This window comes from Mauremys mutica, chromosome 2 (genome assembly GCF_020497125.1).
Source record: "Mauremys mutica isolate MM-2020 ecotype Southern chromosome 2, ASM2049712v1, whole genome shotgun sequence".
NCBI classification, from domain to species: domain Eukaryota; kingdom Metazoa; phylum Chordata; order Testudines; family Geoemydidae; genus Mauremys; species Mauremys mutica.
The window spans coordinates 87313085-87326401 of record NC_059073.1 but is presented as its reverse complement, the minus strand read 5'-3'; the positions used below and the strand labels follow the sequence as shown (position 1 = coordinate 87326401).

Below are 13317 nucleotides of genomic sequence, written 5' to 3'. Positions count from 1 at the left end.
GCAGGTCATCTTTAAGGTGCAAAACTGCTGTTTTTTATAAAAATGTCCCAACTAACAAAAAAAAATGGAAATAAAATAAAATATATTATCAAGGCCATCTCAAAGGGAATGTTTTTCTTTGAGGCATCAGAGAGTCTTTATTGTCTCTGGAGTATTAACGGCTACTGTGGTTAAGAGCAGCTACTTAGCTGCTGATTCAGTTAGTTTCTCTCCAGGCAAGGATGCAAGCATGTTCCTGGAGGTCACATCATAATTATTTAAGTTATATGCCATAGATAGATTTAGGGCCTGATGCAAAGTCCATTAAACCCAGTGGGAATCTTTCCTTTCGCTTCAGTGGGCTTTGGATCAAGGCTTTAGTCTATGGGCTTGTCTCCACTCAATGCTGCAGCGATCGATCCACCAGGGGTTGATTTAGCGGGTCTCGTGAAGCCCCGCTAAATCAACTGTCGATCGCTCTCCCATCAACTCCAGTACTCCACTGGAACAAGAAGCACAAGGTAAGTTGACAGAAGAGTTTCTCCCGTTGACCTACTGTAGTGTAGACACCGCAATAAGTGCAGACCTGCCCTATGAGGTCCCAAAATATTCTCTTACAGATGTGTGGGGCATAGATGAAAGTCTAAGTCTCTTGGATTAGTGTCTTTCCTGACTGGAATTTAATTTATGTTTAATTAATGCTGAGCTGTGGAGCCTTTCTGTCTCTTTTTTTTTAATCTGGCCTGGGCTATACAGAAATACAATCAAGTTATTGAAACAATTAGATGGGGACATACTGGTGTTTTTTCAGACTTTAAATGGAATTTGATACTTGCTTTTATCTTATACAATACTTTGAGATTGTGTCTATCAAGCCATAAATATTTACAACTAAGAGCTGACAGAAAGTTAATTTATGTTCAGTACTAAGCATTGAAGTATCTATAAACTAGAACTGAAACTGCAGTTGTGGAGTCATTAGAAAAACGGATAAAGACTAACACGACTACCACTCTGAAACCTGCTCTCATATCAGTACTTTAAATATTAAACAATTGTTTGGGTCTGCTGCCTGAATTATTTAGTATCCGACAGGAACTCTGCAGTACTTGTCATTTTATTTACTATCTATATTTCCTTAACATTGTGCTTTTAGACAAATAGCTCACTACCAAAAATTTACCTAGGGGCCTGATCCAAAACCCACTGAATTTAATGGAAGTCTGAATTCAGATCAAATGCTCTGCGGACAAATTGTTTCAGTTGTGTACAAATTTAATATTTTAGTTGCATTTATTCAAAAGATAATCTAAAACTGGTATTTCAGATCTGACTCATTTCGAACATAGGAAAACATCCAGTTTTGGATCAAAATTCGTAGCTGGAGCCCAGCCCTATAAGATGGATCCAAACCAAAACACCAGATTTGAACCCTTTTTAACTTCAGCTCAGATCCATCTTTAAATTATTCCAAAAGATTGACATTAATTTAGGGCTAATGAAGCTTTCAGATATATGCCCTTGCCTCTCATTGAAGTCAATGAGAGTATCCAAGATGCATGCAAGGACAAACTGGCTCTTGAATTAAATTTGGGTAGTGGAATTTAGTACATTATTTTACTTCAAAAAGTCTGTACTTTGTGCTTGGTTACCAATGGAAAGAATGAATTCAGAGCCCTTACAGCAGGGGGTTTTGCTCAGACATAAGAAGAGCACTGAACTGTATCTGATAACATTAATTCAGCATTTGTTAACCAAATGTCATTCACATATTCCAAGCCGTTGTTCATTATGTGAACAATGAAGAATTTTGAATGCCATGGGTGACAAATTAAAAAGCTTCAGGGGCTTTCATTCTAGAAATCCTTACAGTGTGATGCAGGTTCATTAACTGGTGCAGTTTTATTGGCTCCATTGGAAAGAAGATATGAAAAACCAAGGATATTTGGGACTTGCGGTAGAAAGTAAAAGTTATTAGTGCATAATGATAGTGTGCTGGTTGCAATCCAACATTTGCTAATGATGTGGCTGTTGTGGAATTTATTTGACTTTCCAGAAATAACAAGTGGTCCTTCAAAAGTCTGAGGCAGATGAATATAAACCTGCCAAAAATGTAATCATTTATTTTTCACTAAGAGGATCGTGAAAAGAAAAGGAGTGCAAGGATTCTAAAAACTGATATAATTCATTTAGGGTTTGATCCTGCACAGTGCTGAGCACTGAATGACCTCAATTCTTACAAACTTCAGTGGGTGCTCAGAAACCCTGTCCCAGTGTTTGATAGCTTGCTGGATCCAGTCCCTTGCTTTGTGTTTTACTATCGGGGGAGCCAGTGCGTGTGGTCAGAGATGAGTTCTGCATCCCCACGCAATGCAGCTGGGGAGCACCACTGGCTAGTCCAGGGAAGAAGTGGTGGCAGTTGGATCCACTGTTATGTAGATCTTCTGACCATTGTTCCCTGTAAGACAGGATACCAGAATAGCACGGCAATAGTGCCTATCAAACAACTCTGGTGTTGCGCACAATCTGAGGGATAGGATTCCTTCACCCCCGATCCCTGTGGAATGCCCTTGCACCAAACCCATCTCCTTAGACTTTGCACTGAGAGGAAGATCAGACTGAAAGTTAATGGGACTTGTGATGTTAACTCACTCAAGCATTTTTGAAAACCCCACACTTAGCCCTGTGGCCATAAATTTGCTGGTGTGGGTAATGTCTGTTATTCCCAACAGTAGGAAGACTTGAAAGGAAGTTTTCAATGTAAGGGTTGATTTGCAGAGATAGCTTTGGCTTGATCTGTTTCAAAAGTGATTTAAAAACACTGTTATACTGGTTTCCCAAATAAAATAAGCTATACTGGAAGAAGGGCTTTTTCGTGGGTATAACTGAGTCTACCCAGGGGTTTATACCAACATAGATTGGTAACGTAAGTTTTAAGTGTCGTCTAGGCTTTAGACTGAATATATAGTGGTGTAGGGAGCCACAGAGTTATTATTGTCATTGATATATAGAGGTCTGAAATATCTCACTTGTGGCTCTGCTACTCATTAATAATATGATATAGATTGGTGTTTGGGTTACAAGCATTTGCACTTTCATTGTAAATGATTTACACTTCAGATTACTATATCTTGTTTTTGTTGTTCCATAGGTACAAAAACAATGTGCCCATCAATGTGCATACTCACCCTGGCAAGTATATCATTGAAAGTCGATATGGGATGCACTCACTGGAGATTAACAAGTAAGGAAGTACCAGATAATTAAATGATTTCAGTAACTGCCTAATGTGTGTCTCTCTCTTGGGAATCGAGCTACGAAATTGGTACAGTTGAGCAGAATAGTGTCTCATAAAAATGTAAGAAGCTCTGGTTTTCATCTATCAAGGATAAGCAGTCTTCCTAAGTGAGTTATAGCTGGATTGTAGTTCAATTTATAGTTGAGTCACAAATACTTGGGCTGCTTTTGATAACCTCTGCCACCTTCTCCTCTTCCCATTTATAGTATAAACATGATAAATAATATTGTCCAGGCTTACAAGTGTGAGGAGTACAATATTTGATGATTTATTTAGCTCTATTTTCAAATACAAAGCTTGGGGGTTAGTCTTACAGAAAAGAACAGTAGTGGGTGCCACCCACACAGACACAAGAAGGGTTTTAACAATATTCCTCATCTAAATTGGGAAATTTTTGCAGTTGCCTGTATTCAAGAAAAATTGAAACATGGAGACCTCTCTGTAATGTGAGGCTCCTTAAGTGATCAGTTCTGCCTTCAGCATTCAAGTGCCTACTTTAGGTGCCTAAGTGCTGATTGGAGCATACAAATGTGAAATTTGGACATCATAGTAAAATTCTCACATTACAGAGTTCACCAAACAGTTCCCACAGGTCCCACATTAGACCTCTCTGCGGGATATAATAACATTGACAACATCCCAAGGATAATAATCAGCACATTTTTTTTCTACTTCTTCTATTCATTGATCCTCATCCTGAACTTCAAAGAGACATTTTAAAATAATTATTCCTCCTGTAGATTGGATTTGAGTCCTGGAGAAACTTAATATTTACTAACAATAGCAGTTAGAAATACTTATCTCTTCAACATTATGTTCCCAACAGTTTTAACCTGTTCATGTATTTAATTCAGTTTTATTTCTTATTTCTTGAGCTAGCTTATTTGAATTTTAAACAATTGTTTGAACATCTATGCAAGGTTTTTTATTTGTTTGTCTTTACTCTTCCATATCCACATAATGGAGAAAAGTATTAGTGTGTTATTAATTATATAAAGAAACACACACATACTCCTTGCACATCGTACCAGGTGAAATTGAGAGAATTTGTTCAAATGAATAAAATTGAACCTTCCCTTGGCTCTTTGGCATCTGTACAACATCTGGGAAGATGCTGAGCTCCTCCTGATGAAAGCTGAAAGTATTCAGCACTTCACAGTATCAAACCATTTGTAAGGAATATTGGATCTGATTCTTCTCTTATTATATCAGGAGTGAATCAGTTTAGTTAAATGGTGTTGTATTGATGTAAAGACTAGTGAGGGGAGACTCAAGCCCCTTCTGTACAATAATCTAGGGCCTGATCTTGTTTCCATTGAAGTCAATGGGAGTTCATGAGTATGGACTAAGTAAAAATGGCGAGGAGGGGGAATAAGTAGCTGAGTGAGTGCTAGCCAAATACTAGGTAAGGACCTCAGGATTGCATCCCAAAACTTTTCAGAGTACAATTTAGTAGATTCTTTACTGAAATGCTTTGACTGGCAAAACAAAACTGTGCTTACATGTAGTAAAGTTGTATTGTAAAGAAAAATAGTCAGCAACATACAGTTTTAGTTAGGAAATTTAATTAGGAGCCTGAGGAAAGGTTTAAAGAATTAAGAAACAAAGAAACTCTATAAAGACCACTTTTCTCTCTTTCACTGCCTCAGACCCTTCAATAACCACTCAGCCCCTTCCCTGTCCCTACCATTCAGTTAATTCCCTGAATCCTTTTCAACTCCCTGCTGCTCTCCAATAGCTCTGGAAGAGTTTCTGCTGGCCTCTGGCCTCTACTGAATTCTACTTTGTGCTCTCTGGGACTAAGTGCTCCAGAGAGTTTGACATTTGAATTCAGCACAGACAAGGACTAAACAAATGGAATATGATAGGTGTTTGGACATGATCAGTAGAGTTGTGTGAAGGGTGAATTGGGGAATTAATTGGATGTTTGCATGGAAGGAATAGGGCGTACTGAAGGGTTGGAAGAAGGGAAAGAGGAATGGGGATCTAATGAGAGGTTATAGGTAAGGCTCCGTGTTTCTTACAGAGGTCATGGAATCTGTGACTTTCTGTGACTTCTGCAGCGGCCCATGCGGATGGCCTGGGAGCCGCCTGAGCAGCTTGGGCAGCCCAATGGCCTGTTGCACTCGCTGCTGCTGGGGCAGTCTCGGGCCCCCGCACCCCAGCAGTAAGGGTTTGGGGCGGGGCTCAGAGATGGGGGTTGGGGTGTGGGGCGGTGTTTACCTGGGGGGATGGGGGATCCCCATAAGGGCGACAGGAACTTCGCTTCTTCAGCTCCTAGCTCCACGTGCTGCCTGCACCCGCAGGCACCGTCCCCAGAGCTCCCATTGGCCACAGTTCCCAGCCAATGGGAGCAGCAGAACTGGGACTTGGGGTGGAGCAGAGGCAGCACATGGAGCTAGGAGCTGGAGGTCGCTGCTTCCAGGAGCTGGGTAGGGAGCCTTCCCCAGCTCTGCCAACACCAGCACCCATGGCACCCCCTGGGCCACCCTCCCCAGCACCTGACTTGCCCCCCACACTGCCCCCTCCCCAAGTTTTAGTCAGAGGTATATAGTAAAAATCATGGTCAGGTCATGGGCCATGAATTTTAGTTTACTGCCCAGGACCTCTCCATTACTTTTACTAAAAATACACAAAAACGTAGCCTTAGTTATAGGTAAGAAAGTACAGCCATGCTGGTTGCTGAAGAGAATAAAGGCGGGAGATAAGCAAGTCATACAAGTGAATCCAAGCATAATGAACATTCAAGTTCAAGTCATTATGGAGAATGGATAAGGTTCAAGCAAATTCTACTTTTAAGATCACTTCTTCTAGTTAATGACTAAAGGAGGCTTGTGCTTTCAAAAATCTCATAAGGCCCAGTCCTGCACTCCTCACTCATGGCCTGCTTCAAAATCTATTTAAATCAATGACAGTCTAAGTTTAATCAGGTGTAATTTATATTGACTTCAATGGGAGTTTTACCTAGGTAAGGTTTAGGCCCCTTGTTAATTGAATGAGAGAGAAAAGCGTTTAAATCAACACTGAGTAACTGTTGTTACATTACCTTGTGAAAATAATGTTTATAAAATGATGTTTTGATGTCAGGCATAGATCCTAGAAATGTCAAAGAGTAGTAGGTGCCCTGCCTAATCATTTGCATCATTTCAGATGTGATTTTGAAGACACTGCTCAGTATCGAGCTTCTGCCATGAATGTTAAAGGAGAACTTTCAGCTTATGCTTCCCTTGTGGTAAAGAGTAGGTTTGCAGGACATATTTCCTTTGATTTTTCTTTGAGGGGGCACATTAAAAATTCTATTTACGTGGCTCAAAGTGCTGATTACTTCTAGATGATTAGTGACTAGAGTTGTTCTCTTTTTTATAGGATATAAGGGAGAGTTTGATGAAAGTTATTTTCATGCTGGAACTGTTACCATGCCTCTCAGCTGTAAGTTCAAAAAATGTGTTTGCCTGACCTAATCCTTTACAAATTATGCCATTGTGACAAAACAACCAAGCAGATTATTTGGTGGCATTGTTTAGAAACAAAATGGGTCTGATTTTCAGAAGCTCTGAACAGCCGCAACTTCAGCTGAAGTTATTGAGAGCAGCAGATGCTCAGCAGCTCTGAAAGTCAGATCTTGTATGATATAAACTGATGTTATCTCTTGGTGTCCACAGCAATTTTTGTTTATTTTACAGCTGTCTACTGTACTTATCTGATGGAATAGTGAGATAGACACTGATACATGCTTTGTGTTTATACCTTTGGCATTGTACTTAGCTCTGGAATATAAACGATCAAAGAAAGAGGTGGAAGCCTCATCCCTTGAAACCTGTAAAACTAGACTCGATAAAACATTAGAGGACAGTCTTGCATTGGCTTCATGGGAGGGACTGGATGACTTGATAGCTCTTGTTCATCTCTAACTTCTGTGATCTCATTATTTCATGAGGACAAGTAATAGAGATCAAATAGTCAGAACCTGAAGTTAAGTATTCTAGGTATAAGTAATCAGTGGGCCAGATCCTCAGCTGGTATCCAAGTAGCTCTACCAAAACCAATGGGGATATGCTGATTTACACCAGCTGAGGATCTGGCCTTACATTCAGAATTACTTTAAAGTTTTACATAAGTACATTGACATTTGAGGAGTTGTAGCAATGCTGCTCACCTAAATAATGTATATTGGACCTGCTTCTGCAAGGCACTGGGAGCTCTGTACTGGAAGATTTGAAAGAAGGGGGATTTGGGGTGTTTTTATTATTATTATTGTGACAATGTAGTAATAATGTGAGGGATCTGCTATCAAAATATAGAAGGTTCCATTTACATACAGTAGCTTTTGCTGGTTTTTGTCATTTATCACTACAAAAAGATAAAAAATCAAATAATCAGACAATTTTCTTTACACAGTTGGTGTTACCCCCCAGGGCTATGCTTCCAAGTTTGAAATCCACTTTGTTGACAAGTTTGAGGTATCCTTTGGAAGAGAAGGAGAGACAATGAGTCTGGGTTGTACAGTTATCATTCATCCCGACATTAAGCGCTTCCACCCAGAGATCCAGTGGTACAGGAATGGTAAGCACATATTACAAGATGAATTTTAAACTTGCCTGACACAGAGCTTCACTCCCTTTCATATCCAATTGAAGAATGAAAAGAGGAAATATAAGGGTATATTATAGCTGTAAGATACAGTATAAAAACAAGAGGGAAATGTTAATGAATTTTTTTTCAAAAATTTCCCTTTTTTAATTAAAAATGGCAAAATTTTGAAATGCTAAAAATTTAAATTAGCTCTACAGTTGGTCAAAAATGAGAGGAAAAGGTTGGGAAAATATCTTTGAATTTTTCCCTTTTCTTTTCAATATTTTTAAATCTGAAACATTTCAACCAGCTTTAGTATTTATATAGCCATTCAGTGCTTGTGACTTTTGTTATTCATTGGTATGTTGAAACTCTCTTAACTGATCACTCCAGAGACTGAAAAAAATCAGTTGCTTAATGGAGTTAGATCACTGAAATCGGTGTAAAATAGGTATGAGAGAAGAATTAGAGATACTTTTGTGATTCTCTTTTAGGACAGGAAGTTGTTTAATAGGGATGATCTCTTGTACAGGTTTCATTGTATTTGAGAATAGGTTCAATTCAGTCATCTCTCATTATAGAACTCTCTAATTTCTAGGTGTTCTTATTACACCATCCAAGTGGGTCCAGATGCATTGGAGTGGGGAGCGGGCTACATTAACCCTCGCTCATGCTAACAAGGAGGATGAAGGTCTTTACACTCTTCGTGTGGTCATGGGGGACTACTATGAACAGTACAGTGCTTATGTCTTCGTTCGAGGTAAGATCTGGTGATGTTACCCTATGAAGAAAGCAGGATAACTAAACAAAGTGAGGAGAAATCAATCCCATTAATTTCAGCTTTTTTTCAAATGAAAACAGTGGAACTACTGAAAACTGTGGGATACTTTTAAAGAGCTTGTTAATAAAGATGGACAAAATGCTGTGACATTGAAGAAATGTCAGTTGTTTAGCATTATAATTTCCCATTATTGTCATATGGAAAACTTGATAAGATACCTCATACCTGGGTGGCACCGCCATATGCTTGAGGGTCTTTGGACAAATAGCCTGTGGACAGTGATGAGCACTAATGATAAAGCGGAGAAACCTATGTAACAAATTATGAATATATTATTTTGGCCATTTTGTTGCTAACTACAGCCCATGGTTTTGACCAAGATGCTGTGCAATGACTATTTGGCTCTCTTTAACACACAGTGTAATAAGTTAAAGTACATTAGGAAGTTTATGAGGCAAGTAAAGTGTAGAAGTTATTTAAAATTCAGAACCCACTAAAAGATTAGTTTTCTGTCTATCTTGGTTTTAAATTCTTGTACATTGATAAACTTCCTAGATTTTCTCTTAGCGAGAATGTCCCTTTAAAAAGAGCCTTGATTATCAAATTTCACTGGTCCATGCACTGCTTCTAAATCTGTCTCAGCTGCTGAAGGCAGCTGAAGTGTGTAATGCTAATCCTAAAGGCTCTTGAAATTCTTGGCTCTGTGAACGTGCCCAGAATGGCGCCACTTTGCCAAATATAGCAGAACCTGGTGTTATGCAGATTACAGCCTGCCTGGAGATCATGACTAAAGCAGTCATGCTCACAAATTGTAGAAAGAACCCATCAAAAGGTTTGTTTGTGACCTCACAAAAAAATAGAAAGATGGGAAAACAGACATATCAAAAGTTGTGTTGGTATATACATAAATTATCATTTTTGTTAGTATACCGCTACCCCTCTATAACACGACCTGATATAACACGGGTTCGCATATAGCGCAGTAGCAGCCGGGCTCCGGCGGCGCTTTAAAGGGTCCAGGACTCCGGCCGCTGCGGGAAGCCCAGGGCCTTTTAAATCACCACTGGAGCCTTGCCCCCGCTACCCCGGGGCTCCAGCAGCAGAGCTTGGGCAGCGCTTTAAAGGGTCTGGGGTTCCGGCTGCTGTGGGGAGCCCCGGGCCCTTTAAGTCACTGCCGGAGCCCTGCTGCCACTACCCCGGGGCTGCAGCAGTGGGGCTGGGCTGGTGATTTAAAGGGCCCAGGCTTCCTGCAGTGGCCAGAGCACGGAGCTCTTTAAATCAGCGCCGGAGACCTATCGCTGCTACCCACGGGGCTGTGGCAGCAGGGCTGGGCTGGTGATTTAAAGGGCCCAGGGCTCCCCACGGCCGGAGCCCGGAGCTCTTTAAATCACCGCTGGAGCCCTGCTGCTGCTACCCCGATATAATGGCGTTTCACTTATAACGCGGTAGGGATTTTTGGCTCCCCATGACCGCGTTATATCGGGGAAGCGGTGTATTTAATCTCTTGGATGAGACAGAGAATTGAGGTCTTAACTAATTGTGCATTAAAGGCCACATAGCACTTTTTGCAAGAGTATGGATGTAGCTTTGGTATCCTGGCAAATTCAAATTAGGTGAATTACAGTCTTGCTTATTTAAATTCCCCCTACAGTTTCAATTGGATAATACATACTTCACTTCCTGTCCTAAACAGTTGTGTAATGATGCTACATACAGTTCATCAGCTGCCATATTTATTCTGAAGTGGTTACCCTTATAGAAATTCCCATCTATAGGCCCCCAACTTGTGAGATGCAGAGCACAGCGCAGGATTAGGCCCCTATTTTAAGTGCATTAGTAAAGTTTCTGAAGTGTTTTGTGAGCCTCCTGTACTACTGTACACTGGTCACCAGTAGGGATGAAATCCTGGCCGTATTGAAATCAGTGGGAGTTTTACCACAGTTATTTCCTAATCTAACTATTGGAGAGGAAGTGTAGTACTCAGATACCACTAAGTGTAGGGCCCTACCCAATTCAAGGTCCATTTTTGAACATTTCATCATCGTAGCATTTTAAAAGTCTTGAATTTCATGGTTTCAGATATTTAAATCTTAAATTTCACAGTGTTGTAACAACCAGGAATATGTATTTTTAAAACAGCAAAATATAAAGCCCTTAAGACTCAGCTGTTTCTCGAACTGGGGGTCCCGACCAAAAAGGGGGGTGGAAAGCTATTGTAGGGGGGTAGTGGTATTGCCACCCTTTCTTCTGCACTGTCTTCAGAGCTCGGTGCCAGAGAGTGGTGGCTGCTGGCTGGGCGCCTAGCTCTGAAGGCTGTGCCCTCACCAGCAGCAGCACAGAGATAAGGGTGGCATGGTATGGTGGCAGCAGTATTACCATCCTTATTTCTGCGCTGCTGCTGGTGGTTGTGCTGCCTTCAGAGCTGGGCGCCTGGCCAGCAGCTGCTGCTCTCCAGCTGCCCAGCTCTGAAGGGTAGGGTAAAAGTACACAAAAGTCCAGATTTCACGGGGGAGACCAGATTTCATGGTCTGTGATACGTTTTTCATGGCTGTGAATTTTGGCAGGGCCCTATGTGTAAATATTGGCAAGTAAAGGCTTTTAAATGTTGACCACTAGATGTACATTGAAGATTTACTATTATTGCTATTAATAATGCTTGTTATTGAGTTATATTTAATGGATTATGTATTGTGTAAATAGTAGTTTTTAAAGATAACACCAATGCTGTGATAGAACAGGAAAAAAGTCAGATAGAAGCCAGGCTCAGTAACGTTGGCATAGCTCCAAAACCTCCCAAATTACACTGCAATACTTGCAAGGAAAAACAGTGTAATATGGTCTTTTCCAAAGCTTTAATTTAGAGTGCTGAATGATCTTTTCATGTTGTTATTTTGGAGCTAGAAAGAATAAGGGTTGGAAACATTGTAAATAAGATCTTTATAATAAAGAATGTTAGAATGTTATAATACCCTGGGATCCAGCAGTTTTAAAATTTTTGATTCTATATAGACTGTAAAAATGTTTACTTAGCAGAGATGTACTGTTTTCCTTCAAGTGTGAGGCTCCTTTTTGTCAAGCCCTTACCCATGCCCCTGTCCTGTGAAGTAGCTCACAACAGGACTGGGAAAATGCCAGGAGTAATTGGACAAACTGATGTTGATCCAGAAAGAAACAATGCCTCTTGTATGAAAACTTGTCACACAGACTTCTTGGAAAGGTTACAAAATGTTTATTTTCCCCACAAATATGCTAATAAACATACAGCTACACAAACAAGTCATGTTCCACAAATGAGGATACAGTTGCATAAACATTTTCAGTCCCCTATATCTAGCACTGCACTTCGACATTTAAAGTTTTAGATAAGGTTTACTTAAAAACAGACTCCACAGAATCAAAATCAGGGCTCCTCTGACACATAGGCCCAGACTTCTAACAAACATTTGACAGGAAGTACATATATACCCTTCTTCAGTTTATTTTCCAAAATGAGTCTGTCTAAAGTAGTAATAGATAGACCTCAAAGGGTCTTTCTTGATAAGCATCCTTGCTTATCTGAATTCCTTGTGCCTAAATGTCTTCCCATTTATTCTGGATTTGCACTGTTGACTTCAGTGTATTTACTCCTGATTCACACTAATGGAAGTGAGACCAGAATCAAACCCCTTCAGTCAGTTCTGGGTTTACAATGGCACCAAAGGCACCGGGGCACCAGGTCCACACTGGGAAGGGACCCATTACAGAACTGTCTAACCCATCCACATGGCTGGGTCTGGCCCCTTGCCTAGGGCAGTCCAGTGCCCAGGTCTTACTGTCTGAGCGGCTCCCAACCAGCAAGTCCCACTCGCCTGTTAGGGGGCTTGCTGCCCAGCACCCGGGCTCTGCCATGCGGGCTGGGCAGGACTGCTGGCTGGTGGGTGCAGCCAGGCCGGGTGAGCTCCAGCTCCGAGAGGTCTCTGCTATCCACCGCCCATCTTCCTGGGGGCTGAACTGCCTGGGATCAATGCAGAGGTTGGGCCGGTCTCTGCCAGTGGGGGGAGTAGTGTGGGGAGATTGGCTGGGCTCTGCCAGGCAAGTGGGTCCTGAGGTAGCTTGGCCTGGACAGGCCCCACTCCTGTTCCGGCCTGGCTGATCGTGCCACTCCTGAGGGGCCAGAACAATCCCTGCCCTGGGACTGGCCCCGGCCGCACTGCTGATTCAGCCCAGCAGACACGGTCACCTCCCAGCAGGGCTGGTGAGTGTGGCCAGGGGGAAGGGCACAGGGGAGTGGGTCTCTGGGGGCCTGTGGCAGGGTGCTGGGCAGTGAGGGGGCAGGGGCACTGGGCAGTGGCTGGGTGCAGGAGGTTTGTGTCTTTTGGGACACTAGGCAGTGGGGAATCTGTGAGGGAGGCGTGGGCAGTGGGGAAGGGTTGTATGTTTTGGGGTGCTGGGCATAGGGGGGCTTGTTGAGGGGTGCTGGGCAGTGAGAGGTGGGAGAGGTCTGTGTGTTGTGACACTGGGATGTGGGGAAGTCTATCTGGGGTGCTGGGCAGTTGTGGTGGGGTGCTGGGGCAATGGGGGGTCTGTGGATGGGGGGACACTGGGCAGGGTGGTGATGGTTTGCAAGGCGCTGTGCAGTTGTTGTGGGGTGGTCTGTCAGGAGGGGTCTCTGGGCGGGGAGGCATTGGACATAGGAGCTTGTTGGGGG

At 42.1% G+C, this 13317-nt stretch overlaps 1 protein-coding gene across 3 annotated transcripts in view; it reads left to right on the top strand.

Annotated features, from left to right (window-relative positions):
- Positions 1–13317, top strand: part of MYOM1 (myomesin 1) — a 157122-nt gene that overhangs the window by 81617 nt on the left and 62188 nt on the right. For all 3 annotated transcript variants that reach the window (XM_045004129.1, XM_045004130.1, XM_045004131.1), the window contains 5 exons: positions 3131–3223; positions 6428–6516; positions 6644–6706; positions 7676–7840; positions 8448–8609. In XM_045004129.1, the coding sequence (XP_044860064.1) occupies positions 3131–3223; positions 6428–6516; positions 6644–6706; positions 7676–7840; positions 8448–8609 (572 nt within the window). The remainder of the gene's footprint in view (positions 1–3130; positions 3224–6427; positions 6517–6643; positions 6707–7675; positions 7841–8447; positions 8610–13317) is intronic.